Here is a 21,198-nt window from a genome sequence, read left to right as displayed (position 1 = left end):
GAACCCACCACACTGCCGTCTGCTGTCCCCCTGCCACTGGCAATGGACATCAGAGAGGTCATAGCTGGACATCATACTCAATATACATCCTCACAGGGATGCACATGTGAGCAGCGCTTTTTTCGGTAAAAAAGCCACTATAGGAGATGTGACCACTCCAAAACTGGTAAAGGGTAGAATTTAAGGCCAGAGTGGAAGAATTAATTGTTCGATGGTAGGGGCAGGAAGTGGTTGTAAGCAATTTTAGAGTTTGTTTATTTTGAAAGCACAGTGAGAGATAAGGAAAGAAACTCCATTGCATGATAACTTTCTTGCACCCCCAGGGACCATCAGTGGGGTCACATCCATGAGATCTGCTCTGCAGCTTTCAGCCCCTGAACTGGCAGTGTAAGTGCAGGCAATAGCTATTTGTCATCCTTTGTGTAAGCCTGCTCTGGACACTTTGCCTGTGGGTTTCACAGATAATTGTTGACAGTGAAGAAAAAAAACAGGGCTCCAAAGACTTCACTGCTCTAGTAACTGTAAGTCTGGGTCCATGTGCCTCCCACAGCCATCAAGCTGAAGAGATGCAAAGCACTTCCGAACTGCATGGTGCATCACCCACCTGCTTCCCAAATTCAGCTCCCTTGGGCCTGCAGTCTGGCTGTAGCTTAGCAAGCAAGCATGACCTCTAAGCACAACAATTTGGGGCAAGAAATAAAAATTCCACAGCTAAAGAAAGAGAGTGAAATCTGCTGTGAGAGGAATGCACAGCCCATGTTCAGATTTCCCGGGCGTGGTGATGTGAAGTCTCCCACTTCATCAGAGCAGTCACCAGGAGTCAATATTCACAAAGCCCAGTAGCAGTAGGCTAGGGTGATCGATCCTGCTGACCCAGAAAAGAAGTTGTCATGTCTGGTGACATTGTGGCCTCTTCTCTGAGGACTTTCAACCAAGACTTGACTTGGATCGAGCCTCCTTGACTTGGATCACGCCTCCTTGACTTGGATCACAGTGGGAGTGAGGAGGTCCATCAATGTATCATTGCAGATAGATCGGCTACAGCACTTGCCAAGTGACGTGTATGTTGGAGATAAGCATAGTGTTAAATCCTGGAGAACAGACAGAAGGTCACTGACTCCCATTTTTACTCATTTTCTTGATAATCCAGCCTCTCACTATCCTGTCATTCTGCAGGCAATGATTCAAACTCCAGAATACCAAATTCTATTGAAAGTGAAGAGTTCAGCTCTTGTACCTACAGGAAAGCATGCTCAAAGTGTGAGATGAGGTTAATTAAAGCAGTGTTTTCTTCCTGAGGCTGAAGAGAGACTGAAATAACAGCTCTGAGACTTGGAAAAGCCTTTGTTCCACATTAAGTTGCTAATTCTGGAACCACAATTGATTCAAGTATCGCTGTTTGACTTACTACTATTTTAGCAGAAATAACCAGCTTAGATATCCATGCCAGGTCTTAACTAATCTCCTACACTTTCCCTGCTGCCATATTGTCCTTTGTTCAATTGCCTGCTCGATTGCCTTTTGCTTGGTAACAAAATCTTTGGTTTCTTCCCTGTGATTTTTTAATGGAGGTACAGTTTGCCAGCACATCAGTCTGATAATGTGTCAAAACTTGGACTCAGCCAAAGAAGTGAAGAGGGCCAGGGAGGAGAGAGAGAGTAGGATGCCCAAACCCTGCTCCAGAACCAAGGTGCTTTTTGGTCTCATTCCTTCCATCTGTGCCCAAAATTGCTGGGTTTTCCTCTCACTTCTTCTCACCTGTTTTCTCGCTTGCTGCCTGGGGAAGGGCTGCACTGGGCACATGGAGTGACGAGGGCGATAGCTGCAGCTTATTGAATCAACAGCATCCTCTAACCCCTGCCCTCCAAAAAGCAAAGGAAGGATAAAAACCCAGTTGTTTTACACAAATTAATTTCCTGGAAAGACTGCCGAGTGAGTTAAAAGCACACACGAGTGCACACACGCAAGTGCACACACGCAGAGCCCAAACCCTGAAACCTGATCCTGTGCAAGCTGCAGTGAGCAAGCCCAACACGGGGGGATCCGAAAAGCTCTCTGTCCCCATGGGAGGTGGATGCAAACCGTGCTGCCCCCTCCTTGGTTTGAGCCGGCAGGCGGAGGGGAGCACTAGTGTTTGGACAGATGCAGGTCTGTGTCACAGGCAGGAGGGCTGAGAAAAACGCTCTGTCCCACGTTGCCCGTTATCGGCCTCGCTGTAATAATTTTCCAGGATCCTTTTAGCCATCTCAGAAGGGCTTGCTTTCCAGCTGCTTCTCACACCAGCCCTGCCTTGGTGTAGCATAGCACATGTCAGCGAGGACACCCCTGATTTGCCAGGGCATTACCAAAAGTGATTCAGGCCCTGGGTTGCTCTCTGATCCTTTGAAGAGGAGCTACAGCAAGCCAAGTCTTAAAGAAATACATTTCAGGCTTTTCCATCTTGCTTTCAGGGTCCAGAGAAGTGACAATGTTCAGGCCCAAACACTGAATTTAGCAGCCCAGGTGTACCCCAACAGTGAACTACCCCTGAGAAACTGCAGAGGAAATCCAGACTCTGATCTAGGTATTTTAACCACCAGGGCCACCAAAGCCAAGCTTCAGGTAACCATCCCAACCAAAATCAGAAGATCCTTCTTAAAATACGAGATTTATTTTTTTTAAGGGTTGTGTTCTTTGTTTTGCTTTCTTGCTTTGAAGGCTACATGCAGGCTTTTTTCTCCCCTCAGGAGCCCTGTTGTCACTGCTTTTAGGACATGAGAGATGAGAGCCATGTGCCATCACAGTACTCCAAGAGCTGGAGCCTCAAGAGTATTGAAAGAGCCAACCCCAAGGGCTAGGAAAGGGGGGCAACTTTGATGTCTCAGGTCACATACTGGGGCTGAATGTACAGTGCCTGGGAGTGGTGGGGGGTGGCCAGGATTTACTCTCAAATGATTCATTCTCCTTTCAGACAGTTCACATGGAGAAGGAGAATAAGTATGGGACTAAACACTAACACATCCTCTGTGCTGCATAGAATTTAGGTGGATGTAACTTTTGACCCTTCCTGCTCACAGCTGGCCCCCCAGATGCCACTCCAGCACACCAAGCCATTGCACAGTGGTGATTGAGTGCTGCACAGCAAGGGCACGATGCCCATGAGTACAAAGCAGACAATAAAGTATGGTGGACTGCTGCCACTGGAAACACCTAAGGGCATTTCCAGGTCCTGGCTGTCATGACCTCTGTTCAGGATCAGAAAACCTCAGAAATTAGGGCTGGAAAAGCCCTCAGGAGGTTTAGTCCAACACGATTCCCAAGACAGTATCAGCTATACCTACACCGCTCTTGATATGTTTGTCCAACCCCTTCTTTAAGACATCTCCACTAATGGATTTCCACCACTCCTTTATGTGATCCATTAGCAGGGATGACCTAGGACATGCTTAAGAGCTTGGGCAGGGAACAGAGAAAGTAAACACTGGAGTGACTTCACTTACCAAGCTGAGAAAAGATAAAAGAAAAGTCAGCCAGAAGTAAGGAGAAGGATGGGAAAGTTCAGAGGAGCAGCAAATATTCTGGAAAAATTTTGGTTTGTGTCTCCTTCAAACCTCCAAGAGCTACACAAAGCATAATCCTCCTCCCAACACATCTAGGGGCCCAAAGGGTTTCCAGATGGTCTACAAATGAAGAGTCAGAGCCATATCAGCACACCATAAGGTCACATCACCACTGGGAGGTGATGCATGAGAGCATGCCTGTAAACCCCTAGTCCTCGTCACCAGCCAGTACTGACCCCAGGAGTAAGATTGTTGGGCAAGAAGGTCACTGGCATGTGGCACTGCTCCCTCTCCTCAAAACAGCCTCTTCTGGTTGTCAGACGTTGGTGGTGCCAATGCTAGGGCCTCGACGCTACAGCAGCTCCCTAGCATTTGGTTTGTTTCAGTCCAAAGTTTCTAAGCAGTTGCAGCCTTGTAATAGTGGAGCAACTCTGCTCAGTACACTTCAACATTACCACTACTGTTGATCTTGGCATATTATTTATCCATCTTCCCAGCCATAAATTTCCTTCCTGGACTCTGTGGCTTGCTTTATAACCACACTCTTTGCGCTGAGACTGCAAATCCCTGGGGACGAGACCTTTGCCTCCATGCTTTCTATTTAGGGCTATGCAGCTTTATGACACTAACAGAAAGAGTAACTTCCCAGATAACTTTGCAGCCAGTACAGTTGTTTTTTGAAATACTGCTTTTTGGATACTTAGGTCACCAGTAAAAGCAGGGATAAATCTCAAGCCTAAGCTGCTACCATATGGGGAGGAGGAGATCCTGGTAGCTTGCTTGCAGATACAACCTACAACAAACCAAACAGACCAAAAGTCTTTCCCCTGTTCTCCCAAATGGATCAGTATGAAAGTCCACCCCAAAGTCTCATTACTTGGCCTCTGTTTCCCAGGTTCAAAGCCTTGAAGGACATGAGTAGCCCCACTGTATCACTACCAGACACTCAGCTACCTATCCAGATCTTTGCACCAAGATTTGGGAGCTCAAGCAAGACCAGGGCTTGCACGCGTTAACGCCTGTCTCTCAGAGAGGTCCAGAGCTCACCAGGCTCCTGACTCAGGCTGATGGCCTCGGAAAGCACCTGATGACAGCACAGGCCAGCATCAGTTTGCTACCAGTCCAGTTCCCCTCCCAAAGCCAATCCTTCCTACCACCCTTCCTGTTCTGGACCTCTGTGAGCAGTCTGCTGTGGGTCTCTTTTCATTGGGTGAGTAAATTTGAACAATGCTTTCCACCCCTGCCTGCCTCCACTTGGAGGGGTCCCTTGAGGGTGCCATGAAAGGAGAGGCACATCTGGGCTGGATTACAGGGTGATGCAGTGGCTTTTATAGCTACAGATTCCTGCATATGTTTCCGAGCAGGATGTATATACTCATACATCAAAATGCAGAGAGCCCCCAGGGTTGAAAGCCCTCATTTGTATGAGGCGTTCTTGCTTGCCCCCTCTTTGTAGGGCTCAGCTATGGACACCTTGACAGGCTGGGGTCAATGGGAAGAGATGCTCTGGGCTGCTGATGACCTGCGCTCTCACTGGGCATGAAGAATTACTTTGCTTTGAGAATAGAGGCCAAACGGAGGGAGTCAGTTACACTACTGAGAAGTGGGTGTAACACTGTGATTTACTGGCATATTAGAGCCACATAGGCACTGACTTTGCATGGATAAGGACAACTGTGAAGAAAACAAGGGAGGAGGCAATGAGGCTCAGAGTATATCCACAGAGATCAATAACGTTACATCAGATTTACACCAGTTAGTAAAACAAAGGTTGCAGCCTGCTCTCCGCAGTGTTGGTTTATCACAGCTCCAGATTTTACACCACGGTCACTGAAACCAAGATCTGTCCCCTGAGGTTTTAGAAATAACCTCTTTATCTCACATATCTCTTCTTTAGCCATCCTTGGGTTGAGAAAAAGAGACAATGGTGTGTGGATGGAAAAGCAACAAAAAAGAACTAAATTAAAATTAAAATGCAGCAAGGCTCCAAAGAATTTACAGATGTCTCTCCTCTCCTTCCCTCCCTGCTTCTACGTGGTCAGCTGTAAATATTTATCTGGCAGGCTGCAGTGAAAGGCATGGCCTGAAACACTTAATCACAATTTCAGCGTGGCTGCCCTCCAGAGCGTCCTGAACTTGGGAACGGTGGATTTTTCCCTGCAGCTTTGTTAGAAGAAGGTACCTCCACCCTTACACAGGCAAATGAATGCTTTCAAAAGCAATTCATAACGTCTCCAACATGAACACCTGGATGTCTTATCTTTAGTCTTTTCAGGATTTTTTATTTTTCTAAAGGGTCTGATTTTCTTTTTTTAACCTCAAGTGAAGGAGGTGGGCAGGCTCTGTCACCCCACTACCACCAGCCTGGTCCTGATTGGCAGACAGGAGTGGTGAAAGGGGAAATGCGAAGTTGGACTGGATCAGTCAGGAGCTTTGGCAAACCCTCCTCAGAAGCAAAAGAATCTTTATAGTTCTATAATTCACCCCAAAGTGTTTCACAAGTGATGAGACACGACCCCATCTGCACCAGCAAGGGTGGCTGCCTCCAGGGTAGAGCCTGGCAGCACCTATGCAGTGCTCAGCTCTGCGTGGCAGAAATCTGGGACAAGTGGAACAACTGCCAGAGGCTGACAATTTTAGGGGCTTCAGTTCTGAGGATGCCCAGTGAGGAACACCACTGGCCCAGGGTTTCCTGCGCAGCAATAGGCTGCCTGCAAAATCAGGAGCAAATCCCGTGGGTCCAGGGACTTGCAAGCCTCGTTCCTTGATTTTCACTCCTGCGGTGAGTATGGTCTCCTGACTCTGATCTCTCCACAAGGACATTGGGAAGATTTCCTCGTCTTCAATTGTACTGTCCTTCCCTGCACATGGCAAACCAATATTTGGGGCTCTAAACCCCCTATATTTATACTTCTCTATACATATGTTTGTTCCTGCTGTGGCAATGAATCGCCTCAGAAATTTCCTTTCTGGCTGTTTCCTAGATGGACCCCCATGACCCTCTGACTCCTCATACACCCATCATACCACACAGTCACTGCACTTAGAGTTGTGTTCAGAAACAAAGTCAAAACACTTCCAGCAAGTGCACTTAGCGAGGATCCATTTACCAAGAGCAGCTGTCTAATCCTTTGGTTGCAGTTAAAGAAATGCTTTTTGTGTTTAAAGGGGATAAAAATTAGGAGCTTCCTCCAAACCTCTCTACAAACACATGCATGTCTGGGCAGCGGGACACCTGGGCAAAGAAGATGAGGACTAGCTTGGCCAGAGTCCCTTAGCTGAAACACCAGCTGGACCTTCATGGCTGGTGGAGTTTAGAGGTGTCAATGAAGGGTATGGGTCATTGCCTACAGCCAGCACCCACATGACATGCAGGCTGCTCCTGTTTCATCCCATTCAAACTGTTCCTCCTTTTTCACTTTTAACTTCCTGCCCTTTCTTCTCCATTCAAATCCAGAGTGGTATCTAAGGCCCATAAATACCCAGCAAAATGCAGCTGTTGTCTATCCTCAAAGGAGTTGTTGTGCTGAGCCCCTCCCTACTTGCTTCTTCGATATGGAGCAGCTGGGAGAGGAGAAAGGGAAGACAGGACCATAACACACAAAGCTGTGGCCCCTGTGGGACCACCCTCAGGGTCTCCCTCTAGGTTTGCTCCAGCCCCACAGCAGCTCAGAGGCTGGGGTGCGTAAAGAGGCAGGCAACATTCACTTTGTGTCCCACTTTCCCGCTCCCCAACCAATGCGTGGCAGAGTCTTCCTTGGGAGAGGAATTGCAATGTTCATTCAGCAGCTCTGTTGCTGCTTCACCATAATGATTACTGCCTCAGTCTCCAGCTGAAACATGAATTAAGTTTGTTTTCGCAGTTCTTTGCAATTTTCTGCAGGGAGTGGCACATTTTGGAGAAGTAGAGCCATGCCTGACATCACATTTTCATATTGGTCTTCATTGCACTACAATTTCCTCACCACTTACTGCCAAGTAGTTGGTTCAGTCCCTGATTATTTACCAGTCTGCCTTTATGCCTTCCTGGGCAATAAGATCCACTTCATTTTTTCCCTCCTTGGCCATTGCTTCCAGTGGAAACGATGCTTTGTCAGCACATCTGCAAATGCGCAGATCTCCTTGAAAAGGCAAGTCCACTTTTTGCAATGAGCTGGTTTAGAGCAGGTGATCAGTAACCACACACATAAGTTGGTCTGAGGTTAATCTATTATCAATTCAGTGGCTCTTGCAGTTTTTGAGAGACTCTGAGCCCAGGGAACTGTTAAAGCCTCTCCCTGTAAAATGTAAATATGTGAGAATCTCAACTTCTTTCAAAAAACAAATCCTATAACTCCCTTCTCTGCAGTAATTATTGTGACCTTGCAATTGAAATGCAAAGGGAAGCTGAAAATGTGACCCCGCTGTATCTGAAAGTTTTAAAAATCAAAATAGAGGATAAGCAATCAGACTCCAAAAAGCACAGTTTTTAATCTCCTATTTTTTAAGCCAGTGCTGTGAGATTTGGGGCCTTACTCAGGATTTAGAAATCTCTGGGGCTGGTAATACTGTAGCTGTTAACTGTGTGCACCAACACCAATCACAGCATTATTACCTGGGGGCTCTAGGGTGCTCTGGGAGCAGCATCCCCTCTTAGGGAAGGCTTTTCCTAAAGGCTCTGGCTTTGACCAAAATGAGCTGTTGGCATTTTTAGTGCACACAGGGCACTGTACTGTGAGGGATTTTTGGTCTCCCTTGTCATGCTGCCTCTGAGCCTACCCCAGTGACTGCCCAGTATCACACCCTAAAACCCCTGAAAAAAAGCCCAAAAAACGGGACCCCATTTGCACCCCATGGGGTTAACACAGTATTGAGTTTACCCAGCTGTAATTCCCATCCTCTGCTCCAAAGTGGGTCCCCATGTCCAGCCAGCAGCACTCGGGGTATCTGGCTCATCCATAAGTCCTGAGTCTGTTGGGGTGGCCACTTACTGCTGTCTTCACAGCACCAAGGCAGACCATGGCAGTGATGGGGAAGACATGGCAGGGGAGGGGGAAAGAGATATTTTTTGTACCGCAACTGCTGCCGAGCTGACAGCAGCCAGCCAGAGCCGGCTTTTCCCACGATCCCTTCACCTTCTTGTCAGCGCCGGGGGTGAGGTGCCAGTTTGGCCCCTGGCTGCTGGCTGGCTCTCAAGGGGTGGGGAGGCGGAAAGGGCTGCCCAGGCCCAGCTGGAGCTTCTCAGACCCAGACATCAAGCACGATACCATTTTGGCGATGCACTTTATCCTCCTGCTTTGCAAGCCAAGAGTTTATAAATCCATGGGGGGAAGCAGCTCCTCGTCCTCTCAGCACCGCCAGCCCTGATTTCAGCTGCAGAGGAGTCTCTGCTGCTCGCTCTTCCCTCTTGTCTTATTAAAGAAAAAAAAAATAAAAGAGAAATCAAGCAGCTCTTTGCTGTTCGCTTTGCCTCTCTGGAAACTGATTACACAGTGGGAACAGTGGTTTGTCACCCTGGCCAGTGCCACCCTCCTGCCCTCCCATTTTTTTCCCCAGACTCAGCACAGCAGCCACTCCAGGCAAGTCTCTGAGGAGCAGGAGGCTCAGTCACCTGTGGGCACCACAGGGACCTGCATGGGGGCAGCTCCACATGCTCTGTACGCTGCTTCAAGGGACATCTAGGGCTTGAGACTGCATCAACTCAGGCACATCCCCCTCTGCCTGGCATTGGTCTCAGGATTTTTCTGCCCTTTACAGACCCACCGGGAGTGCAGACAGGCTCATGACATGAAAGGCTGACTTGAGCTACACCCTCTCTATTTCCATCCCTGCTCTTCCTGGCTCAAGTCCAGGAAGCCCAGATTATTTACCTGATAGAGAGGGAGGCAACAGAGTGATTCGGAGATCAAGAAACTTTTCATCTTTCAGAGGGAAAAAATACTATCCCACTCTTTCGCAGTACATAAACCATCTGGCTGTGCCGGCACCCAAAAGAAAAATGTGTTTTGGTTATGGAGGACCATCAAGGTCAGGCCGCCAACGGGCTCTGCATAGGAGGCACAGCCACCAGCCAGAGGCAATGCCAGCATTGCCAAAGTGTGGTGGGGGCATCCAACCTGTACAAGTCTTAAAAGATTAATTCCTTTGTGGCTATTGTAAGGAAAGGGTTAAAGCTCTGCCAGGCAGCTGCAAGATGCCATAGGAAGGTGGGATGAGGAGTTACCCTGTCTGTGGTACCCAGCCTCTTGCAATTGCTAGCAACCACACAGCATGTGGCCCTAGCTGAGAAGATCAAAGTCTATAGCACATGGCCAGAGCATTTCCCAGCACCCTGCAACAAGCCCAAGAGCCTTGACCAGCCTCACCTCCACAGAGCAGCATTATCATTTATAGAGCAAAGGCCTGGTTGTGCAAGAAGTCCTTGGCAGCATCCTCAGCTCAGCACCAGGAGGTGCCTTTGGTGGGCTACCCAAGGTCCTGGGTCCTCTTGATTAGCCCAGATGGGAGAAGCTGGATGGAGCTCCTCCTGGCCCATGTTCCCAGGTTTGCTCTCAATCATAAGATGGTCTGGAGAGGTACAGAGGGACTTTTGGGTCCCATCCTGCACATGCTGGATGGGACTCCAGTCCAGGCTCCTATAGCTCAACTTGGTGCTGGGCAAAGCCCTTCAACTGCCCCAGCTCCCTGCTTTGCTGAAGAATGGCTGTAGCACACCTCAGCACACAGAAAAAACTCCCTGAAGGAGTGACACAAAGTGTGAAGCCTGTCTAAATACCTTGTTCATGGTCATGCCCTCAGACAGCACTGTCTGTGGGCAGAGGCACAAAGAGATTGGAGTCCTGTGACCCACAATTTATAGGATATGTTCTTCTTTTAACCAGTGCTTCAGATGATCCCAATCACCTAGGATCAATTTAGGTGGTTAATCACACTGCAGTATCTACTTCAAGCACCTCGAGTAGTGCAGACACTTCTACCACCTGCTTCCTTTTCCATTCCAGCTACAGCTGTAAAGCCTAAGCTGGCTCTGGGTGGAAACTCATCCTGAAGATGTCCGCCTGGAGTCTGCATCCCACATGCAACCAACACCGCAGCTCCTCGGGAAAAATTCCTTTCATGAGAAACATGATTTCCTTTCCAGCCGTTCAAGAGCCTCACTACCCCAGTCTGCAAGCAGCCATGAGCAGCACAGGGTGACATCCACCTCTGAAGGAAAGCGATGCTCCTGGGGTGGGTGAGTGCCCGGTGTTCTGCAGGGACCTTGCGTCAAAGTGCAGGCACCAAGAGCTCTGCAGCGCAGGGAGGAGCGGTGCCTTGGCATTACCCGGGCAGGGGAGCAGCTCTGGGACAAGCAGGAGATGGCAAGGAAAGGTGAGAGGGAGCTGAGGCTCTGGACAAAACCCATGCCCAGTGTCAGGCAGAGGGTGGCTGACACACTGCTGCACCTGAGCGGCTGGCCAAGCCATCCCCCTCCCTATCCCTGGCACCAAGTGAATCTAAGAGTTGGGAAATTTGGCAGCAAGTAACTCATTTATGGACAAACAACCTTGGGAGTTAGGAAAGTGCAGCCTGCACTCTCAGAGGGAAGATGTTACTTGCACTGAGACCATCAAGACAGACTCCTATGCTGCTGGGCAAATTCTTTGTGCAACCAAGTTTCTCCAAGGACCTAAATGATTTGCTTACTCTGCTCTGCATTTCAGCTCCAAAGGGAGTATCTTTTCTCTGTGAAGTTCAAAAATAGCAGGAAAATTCAGTATTTTGGTGTGTACAAGATGTAAAATCCTATTTACCTTAAATATTGTATTGTCTCCCAGAGGCAATCGCAAGGCTACAGTGTGTAGAGCACCAAAGTAATGAAAGCCCCAGAAATACCACTGGAAATAGAAAGATTAGGTGATTTAATATGAACCATACATGCTGCTCAGAGTTCTCTCAGTAATCCAGCTTCTGCATGTCCTCGCCGCATTACTGAAATGATGCATTGTCTCCCCCTTTCTTGGCTTGGTTACAGGGAATGAGTCTCCCCCCGAGACCCTAATTGCCTCAAATGCTCTCTGCTCTATTTATATTTGATTTTACCCAGTGGTTTCAAGCAATGCTGATCCTGAATGACTGTTGATTTAGGGCTGTACCCTGGCTAACATCTGCTTTGAAGGAGTTTTGTGCAGGTCTGTCTAAATAACATTACACAGGGCAGAGAGGACTTGGCTCTTCAATTAAAGGCTTTAGAACGATCGAGTCAATTCAGTGTTTTTATTCACAGGCAGAGCCATGTGACCACAACATTTTTCATATCCATGGATGCAATTTCAGGCTAATGTGTATCTTTCCACTATCTCTGTGTTGGGTCCTTGCCTTAGCTGCTCTCTGCCTCAGTTTCCCCCTTGCAAACTGGCCAAAGTTCACCTCACTTGGGCCAGAGTGGAGCCAAAACCTCAATAACTCACTATGCCCTACCTAAAATGTTTTTTTTTCCTTCCCTGCCTGGTGGAAATACCTGCAGCAGACACCACTGCTGGCAGCCCTGGCAGCCAGAGGGCAGCAGCGAGGGGTGGCATCGCTTGCTGCTTCTGGGCAGAGCTCGGTCTGTGCGGTGGCAGAGGGTGCAGGGCAGGAGGAGTGTGTAAAGCAGACAGATGGCTACACAGCCAGCCCGGTTATTACCGGAATAAATTGGGTAAATCACAGGCTAAGCAGTTGCACTCCCTGCGGTAGAAGAGGATCTGACACCGTGATTGAAAATTAGCAGCATCTCGGAGGCAATCATGGCTAGGAGGCTTGCTGTGCTGGGAAGCTCTGCTCAACCGGGTGTTGCACTTGGACTATGTTACTACTGCACTTTAAACCACAAGAACAAAATGTTTGGGACATGCTAATGACACCAGGAGAAACAGACGCATTTTGATTTGGTAGTAATTGTTGTAATTATTTGCTACCAGAGCAGACATGAATATAATATAATAGGTCTGATTATTTATCAGCATTCAACACAAGAAAACAATACCAGTAAATAGCAGAGTGTTTATTTTGGGGAACTGTTTAAAGCTAGGAAAGGACAAAATATCTCTCTTCAAAACAGGGCCTGTGGAGGCTCTGCACTGAAGATCTGACAAAGCCTTTCAGTATTCAACACTCTGGCCACCCTTTTTTGAAAAAATTGGCAAAGATACTTCACCGATTTCTAGGATTTTTTGCCTACATTAAAACTTCCTTGCTGCTGACACCAAAGGCTGAAACAAAGTGACCAAGGAAGGAAGTAAGGACAAGACAATTTGTGAGCAAATTACCAAGACACCAGTGCCTAAAGCTTCTGGGCTGGATCCCTGCAGAGTCTTAGAGGATCCTGAAACCAAGAGATGGAGTGAAGAAAGAGGGAAGACCTGGAAAAAAGACATGGCCAGGTGGAGAAGAGGCATTCATGGAGGTCAGGGGGAAAGAGGAGTAGGCCCAAGTGGGCAAACAGGTGAGCTGTGGAACAGGACTCACCAGCAATACAGGGCACCAAGGTCTCACTGTCCCTCAGTGGGGAGAAAAATGCCTGAGATCCACCAGTGTTGTGTGCCGGTGTGCTCCAAGACCACCTTATGTCAAGGACAGATGCTGGCCAACCCGTCTCGAGGTGTCTGCAGGACATGCCACTGTGAGGAGAGCAGAGCTCCAGGGGGCCCTTCGATAGAAAGCAACTTTCCTCTCATTGTGGATGGTGACCACTTTCCTTGCCAAAGGGGCTCTGTTGCCTCCATTCATCTCACTTGGCACCCTGCTCTCATGGCACTTTCGGTTCCTCCACTCGTCTGACCTCGGAGCTGCTGTGCTGTGAACATGTCAGATGGGAACATGCAATCAATGCTGGCCAACCCACTAACAGACCGAGCTATTATTACAGCAGGCACTGATGTGAGCAGCCACAAAAAGGAAAACAGATTTTTGGGCTCCTTATGTGTCCAGAGCTATCTGCACATCCTGTCCCAGGTTAACTGAAAACATGTGGTCAAGTCCTGCCAGGCTGGCCTGCAGCTACACCCAGAACTAGTTCTCAAAGCATCTACATCGTCTATTTCCTCAACCCCTTTCTTGAATAAGCCCACTAAAATCTAGCTCAGGAAATGGTGAGATACCAACATGCTTAAATGTCCTCCTCGGCACTGATGGTTAGGCCTTCTGCAGAGCCTTGCTGTTTCAGCTGCGTCCTCTTTGGCTTCCTCACTCTCATGTGAGAGTTACCAATTGCTGGAGGACACTCCTTGCTTTCCTAGCTTTTTCCTACACCCCAAAAGTATATTACATATATAACAAACATATTGTAAGCCTGAGACAGTGCTCAAACCAAACTCACTTTGTTCCTATGGCACACCGACACCAGCCTGGTACAGACCTGACCTGCTAAGAGGGGGATGCTTCCGAAACCTGAGCTATGCCCTTGCCACCAGCCTCTGCACATAGCAATCACAGGTGGTTCAGGCTCATCCTGGTTGTGGTGAGGGACGTGATGGATGCCAGGCAGCCCTAAGGACCTGGGGTCCTCCCAGAAGGGTCCCGGTACCTGCACGCTGAGTGCAGAGGGGATCTGTAGGAGCCCATTCTGAGCCATGCAGATAGAACAGCAAGCGGCTCTGATTTCAAGCTACTCCCTGATGCTGGTAGCTCAGGAGATGCACCGCGTCATTCCTAACCTCTCCATCAAAGACATGAGGACCAAGTCACCACTGAGGCCTTGTATCATTGGAGGAAGTCTTGGATGAGTAAAGGCAACAGGCACACATGCAAGGAAGTGCTGGCATGGCAGGATGGTTGTGGGTAGATGTGCCTGTTTGGAGCCACCTTGAACCCTGACAGGAGCAGACTCTGACCTGGAGAAGGATGAGACAGGACTGGCACACAGCAACCTACCCCAGGAAACCTTCCTACCTCACCACCTTCCTCAACCTGAGGTGGTATTTGTGCATGCAGTGTTTCCTGGGGCTTATTTTTTTTTTTTAATTTCTTTTCAAGGCTGGAGCTGTGTAAATACTGAGTCGCTGCAGTGTCCTGTGGCACAGGGTTCCCCAGTGCAATCCCACGCTCTGTGCAGATCTGCCTCCGGTTGTTTGCTTTGAACCTGCCACCTGCTACTTTTATTTGATGTTCCTGAAGTTCTTGTCTGAGAAGAAGCAGCGTACAATCGCTCTCTAATTTGTAATGAGGTCCCTTTGTTTTGAGTCACTGTTGTCCAGGTGCCTGTTTCTTTTTAATTCAATGGTGAAAGCTCCCAAGTGCCTCAAGGACACAGATCAGGCATTTGTCATTTTTTTTTTCTTCGCTTTTCCTAAACATTACTTGTGTGCTGCATTGCACAAATCTACCAGTTGTTACGACGACTGGTGGAGACTGCAGAAACAGAAAATAAATACTCACTGCCCTTGCCTTGGCATATGTAATCTGTTTGTACATCCTCTGTGCATCACCATCTGCAGACACCTGCAAACATACGATCTCACTCATGCCCCTCCCCAGGACAAGCTCTTCTGCCCATGCCCCATATAAGCACACCCACCAACATCCATCCTGGTGTCCCACACTTGCTTGCATGCATGCCTGTTGCCTTTACCCCTCCAAGACTTCCTTCCACTTACAATATAAATACTATGCCATAAATATAAATGCCACAACCATATAAATGCCACTGTAAATGCACTCTGTGTCTATACACCCACACTGTATCAGCACATATCCCATCCAGCCCTAACCTGATACACACCCTTGAGTACATTCTTCCACCCCACGCCTTGCCACAACATGCTACGGAGCTTCAGAAAGGGCAAAGGAAAGCCCTAAGTTGTTTGAAGGGGACGGTTCGTCTGGCTGGAAATTCTGCTTCTTAGTTGTTTCTGTGCCAAGCCATGTTGCAGTGGCCTCCATCTAGCCCAGCATGACAAGCCTGGCCCTAACAGTGCTGCTGATCCCGTTTTCCTAGTCAATCTGGTAGGTAGGCACACAGGTCAACACTCAGTACACAGTTGAAAACGGGGTGGTAGGTGTGTTTTCCAAGCATCATCATGCATTGTGTCACACAGCTGGTGAGAGTGCCACAAGTGGGCTTCACGTCCAGCCCTGTCAAACAAAGACCCAGGTGAGCACAGGCCACCCTGCTTGTGGGCAATTGTAAGAGTACAGATTTCTTCACAAATGAAACATACAGAAACATAAACATATATATCATGTGTGTGCATGCATATATGTACATATAAGAAAAGGTTTGGACAACACAGGAAGAGCTGATCTTGTGTGCTGGCTGCAAAGGGACTCACCAAGTCTCAGGGTACACATACAACTCACTTTGCCACTGCTGTGAGCTTGGTTCCCTGCTGTTATTTTTATAAGGCCACAGCATTAACCTAATTAATTTACTTTAATTGGAGAACAGTATTAGCCTAAATGGTCCTACTTAAATCACAGAGAAGCTGCGCCCAAGCTCTTCAAACAGCCTCCTGTCCCCATTCACCCTCCTGCAGATGGTTAACACAGCTGAGTTCAGCACACCCAGGCTGCACCTTGGGACAACAGGCCTCCTCTCCTCACAGGATTTGTTTTCTGCTCTGAAGGGAAACACCTGCATGTCTCTAAACAGGATCGGCTCAGAGCAGAGAGAGATCTCAGCTCAGAAGTTATGGACTCCCCCACTGAGCCATGACCCAGATCTGGTGGGAGGACTAACTGGAGCTGGGAGCTCCAGCAAAGCAGAGGTCCTGAGGGACTTAAGCCAAGCTGACCATGCTCACAAAGTGCTTTGCTCGCAGCCCAGCTGGCGCCCCTGCCTGCTCCAGCAGTGGAGGGAGTGTTTGCACAGGGTGTTTTGGAAGCCACAGTGGTGAACAGTCCCACACTGATGCATGCCAAAGGCAGCAATGGGGCGCAGTTGCTACAGCAAGGAATGGCCTTCAGAAGTCCAAAGCTCAGCTCTCATTTCCCTGGTTTCTGCTGATGGTTTCCACAGTTTTTGGCAAACCCTTCCCCTATGCCAGCGTCTGGCATCCAAATGAGGCCAACATCCTTAGCCTCCTTTGTCAGCTACACTGGCAACTACAACTGAAAAGTACCCAATAAGATCTTCATGAATACCCCTAACCTTTCTTTCGGCTTCAGAGCTGTCCCCCTATCAAGGCTTATCATCACATTATGCCACAAAAACTGCCTTGTTTGGTCATTAACTCGGAGGCCCAGCTTGCAAGGAGAGATGAGGGGTGGGCGCTATTGAACTTAACCCAAACACATGCAAGGAGCCAGACTACAGCCCTAGGGGCAGCAGAAGCAGCTCTACACCCCGGCCAATTAGCTGACCACACACTGCAAAGCCTTATGCCAGCTTTCTGCTGTTCTACCTGCTGTACTTAATCTTTGGTGCAATAGGTGTCTGTACCCATAGCCTGCCTGCTACAAGGTCAATGCATCCCTCTCTATGCATTTATATACTTCTAAACAAGCTTGACCTGACAGAAGCCTACAGATCAGTGTTTGTGGAGCCACAGTGGCCACTGTGTTTTTGAACAGCATCTAGGGCCCCAAAGGTGGGTACACTGAGCAGTCAGGCTGTTTTGGAAGAAACATCACAGAGAAAAGCAAATCTGTATGGGAGATACAAGAGCAAAGGGCTTGGGGAAAACCAGCAAGTCCACCTTACAACCAAAGCAAAACAGGCCAAGGCACATTAACAATGAGCTGCAGCTGACAGAGCAGGGAGGATTTCAAGATAAGAGAGATGGCAGGAAGCCTAGAGATCAGAGCTTGGAGGGAAGAGCAGAAAAGGCCTCCTGGGAATGGATCTAAGTAGGCTTGCTATGGGAATTTAAGCTAGTATCTCTTGCAGGGCTTGGAAAGGGGGGTATAAGCAATAGCCTTGTGAGATGCTGTTTAAGACAGAGTGCTAGGAGTGCAGCAGAGAGACAGGAATTAGCTCAAGGAACTAGCAGGGGTGGGGAATGCACAAGTACCTGAGATAGTTTATAGAGCAGATCCAAAGGAAGCAGAAAGCAGTAAGCTAGAGTTATGCTACTCAGAGCATGGGTGCTCTGGCTGTAAGCAAAAGGGCTGCTGAGAATCTTGGGATAGAGAAGTAAGATTTACTGAGGCTAAAATTATAAGCAAAAACCACCTGTGTGGTCACCCACCCTTCTGTTTTGCATGGATGGAGACCTCCAGCCAAGCAATATTCAACCACCAAGCAATCAGCAGGTCACTCAAAAGCCAAAGCATCTTCTTGGTGAGGGAAATACCACTGAGGGCCAATATACTATATCACGGCTAGCCTCAAAGGCAGCAGCCGCACAGCTGCAGGGGAAGCTCCTCTTATATGCAATGAGCCTGGCATTCATTTTAGAAAAGCTCTTGCTCATTTGTTTTCAAAGCCATTCTCTTACAGACGTGACCTGGGATATGGAAGTGCTTGGGCCTGGCAGTGCTGTGTCATAGCTCACTCTACTCCATCCCCTCCTATAGCCCTGCCCACAACCACCCAGAAGATGGCAAAAACATGAGACCCACCAGAGGTGTGACTATAGCAGCTGTTATACTTTATTTCTTTTTTATTAATTTTATTTTTCCTTCTGATTGAAAAATAAAAGACAGAAAAGTTACAAAAGTACTAAAAGGCAACAATATTGGCAGGACATCCCTGTTTCCTGCTCCCACCCAGGGGAAGGCAGCCTGCCACACCAGCGGGCTGGCAGAAACACGTCTCTGGGGCTGAGCTGCCACCCTAGCCCCCTGCATGAAGAATGTGCCTCTTCAGACAGGTACCCAGTTATGGCTGTCCCTTCTGAGCACAGGGATTTGGTCCAGGGGCAACACTTGCCATACTGCACTGGTCAGCTTTATCTGGCAGTGGTTAAAAAGCTGAGGTGCACCATCCAAACAAGAGAAGCAGAGTCTCTACAGGGGCAGCGACAATCAGCAGAGGAATCAGCCTCTGTTGGAAGAGGGGACTTCTGGCAGAGCATGGTGGTTCCCTGCAAGAGGTACCTCACCAGCAAACACAAGCAACCCCTTGGAGCTGGTACTGGTGCAGGGGGTGGGCCCTGCTGTGACAGTCTGGAGCCAAAAAGCAGGCAGAGCTAGGGCAGCATCAGGACAGATGTCCCCTCACTGCCTTGCCCAGCTGCTTTAGCTGCCTGAGTGAGAGACGGTTGGGGAGGGAGATTCAGGGCCCCAAGCCTAGATGGCCTTTGGGCTTTCCCCGAGAGTCTCAATGAAGGGCTCAGAAAGCATCAGTCAATGCTGGTTCACTGTGTGGCCTCCTACTGGCAGCTAGACTGACCATTAGTCTCATCCAAAGAGTGGCATCAAAGACCTCCACACTGGAGCAAATTTAAAAATGAAAATTTTATATTACTCACAGTTGCTCCTCTTGATCCAGAGAAGTAGTAAACTACTCGCTCCCCCTTGCACTCAGCCAGATACAGGCTCAAGGTTGGGAACACCTAGCCAAAGAGGTTACTTTCTCCACCAGGTGCAGCAAGAGAAAATGCCTTGTTCCTCTGACCCACTAAGAGAAGTGAGAGCTTGTTCTCTTAGCTGTTGCCTTTTGGCACAACACATGTATGCCTCAAGGCCAGATCCCAGCCAAACTCCAGTGGTAGCAAGGCCTAGCATGGTCCTAACTGCCTTAGGGCTGCCTATGGAGAAACGTCCCACAGCTTCACCCAAACTCCCTTCCTGCTTCTTCTACCAACAGGTGGCCACAAAACAGAGACCTCTTTCTCCCACTCCATGCCACATCTGGGAGTACTTGTTCCACTGATACAAGGAGACTCTACCTGAATTTAACAGCCAGCATAACAGGGGAGTGGAAAGCTTGCTGGAGACATTACACTTGGTTGAGTTTGGTGATACCAGACACCTTCAGCATCATGTTAGGGCAGCAAGGTATCAGGACAATGCTATGGAGAAGTGCTGCATATCCCAGAACACAGACAGCCTGAGCAGAAAGGAGACCTGAGAGCACAGAGCATTCCTCAAGTTCTTCTCTCTGATAATGCTGAGAGGACTGAGGGTGGGTGCTCGGGTTTTTTTGGATGGCTGAATACAGACCTTCCATTCTAGAATTTTATTCTAACCCCCAACCTACAACTCCTCTTTCAATCCCATTTTAAATAATACCACTGAGTTGCCAGCAGACCAGCTGGAACACATAGCTGGATGTGCCAGTTACCAACTCCCACCTTCCTCTGCTAGGGTCTTCCACTCAAGAGAGCTTGAAGTGAATGCAATTATAACAGTCTAAAGAGAGGGATCTTCTTGCTTTGCAGGCAGCCCTGTATATATCCTCTGTCTCCAATCCTGAGCTCACTCTCCAGAGTGTAGACCCAGCAGTGTAGACAGACTCAGGCACTCTTGGAAAAGTGACTGAACATGGTTTTACACCCTGACCACTCATCCTCGCTGTCATGTAGGCCATACTAGCCCCTGAAACCCTCAGGGATATCTTCCAACTACCACTATTCCCACATTTGATACTGCCTTGGTGGCTGCCTTTGCAGTTTGTGGACCTGACTGGTTGATTTTGCCCTGAAAGACAAAAATCTCTCCCTTAGCCACTATTTGGATATGGCAATGGCATGAAAACAGACACTGCTGCAAAGCCATAAGCTTCCTGCTGCCAGAGAGGCAGTATTGCAAAGATCTGTTATTGTCCTCTTCTCCCATTCATCCCCCTGGTTAATGCCACCTTCCCTTCTTCCTGCCAGGCAGGTGGTTGGTTGATAGTTCCTGAGGTTTTTGGAGAAACTCCTTCAGTAGGCACATGACGGTTCTTCCACTGGAGCTATTGGGCTCAGCGGCTTCAAGGTGCTGAGGGAACGGAAGGCAAAGGTGGATGGATCATACACAAAGTGGGGTGGTGGGCGGCCTCCGTTGATGCTCTGCAGTGGAATAAGAAGAGGGACAAAGTCAGTGCTCGTATGAGCTGCAAACAGTGAAGTTCTTGCCTCAAATGCTTTGTCACATCCCTGTCTGGTACAATTACACCTCCTTGAATGGGTGGTCATGCCTGTACTTGCAGCAAATGGCACAACATAAGCAGTGAAGCGCTTTGCTCACAACACCTCAAGGAAAAAAAAACATGCACACCACCCACCCCACCCTGCTGCAGGACTGAGGTTCCAGGGATCTACATGGCCAGGACCCATAGCACCTGTAGCCACTAAGCGAAACAGGATATCCATGATGCATTTAGAATTCCAGAGTCAGAACAGCATCACTACCAGAAGGTATCACATTGAAAAGCTAAATTCAGATTCACTTGTCCTTGAAGGAGGCTCTGCTACACTTTTAGAGCAGGGAGATAAACCAGGTCATCTCTGAAGACTCATTCTTCAGTCCTATTCTTCAACAGCTCTACAGGAAGGACTTAAAAACCACCCTTTCTTAAACTATAAAAGTCCCAAACACACTGAAACTCTCCAGAGTTTTAGCTCCAGACTCCACAGTTGAATGAGGAATGGCTGAAAGTTGCTCAGAGGAAAAGTTCCCACCTGAAGGCCTTACACATGGCCACCAAACACCATTCTCTCCCCTTTTGCTTCCCAGTGTTCAGAGCATGGTCAGAGCAGATCTGGAGTAAAGAGACCAGAAATACCCATGCACTCCATGACAGGACAGAAATGCTGTTCCCCACTAAGCTGTGCTGGGACCTGTGGATCCCAGA

General features: G+C 48.5%; 1 protein-coding gene across 1 annotated transcript in view; it reads right to left on the bottom strand.

Moving 5' to 3' along the window:
* Positions 1-20,284: 20,284 nt before the first annotated feature.
* LOC104542896 overlaps positions 20,285-21,198 on the bottom strand; it is a 55,991-nt gene continuing 55,077 nt past the window's right edge. The window contains exon 5 of the mRNA XM_010187358.1: positions 20,285-20,413. Within this exon, the coding sequence (XP_010185660.1) occupies positions 20,285-20,413 (129 nt within the window). The remainder of the gene's footprint in view (positions 20,414-21,198) is intronic.

This window comes from Mesitornis unicolor, unplaced genomic scaffold (assembly GCF_000695765.1).
Source record: "Mesitornis unicolor isolate BGI_N332 unplaced genomic scaffold, ASM69576v1 scaffold10616, whole genome shotgun sequence".
NCBI lineage: Eukaryota > Metazoa > Chordata > Aves > Mesitornithiformes > Mesitornithidae > Mesitornis > Mesitornis unicolor.
The sequence above is the reverse complement of the archived record's forward strand: the minus strand, read 5'-3'. Positions and strand labels throughout refer to the sequence as shown.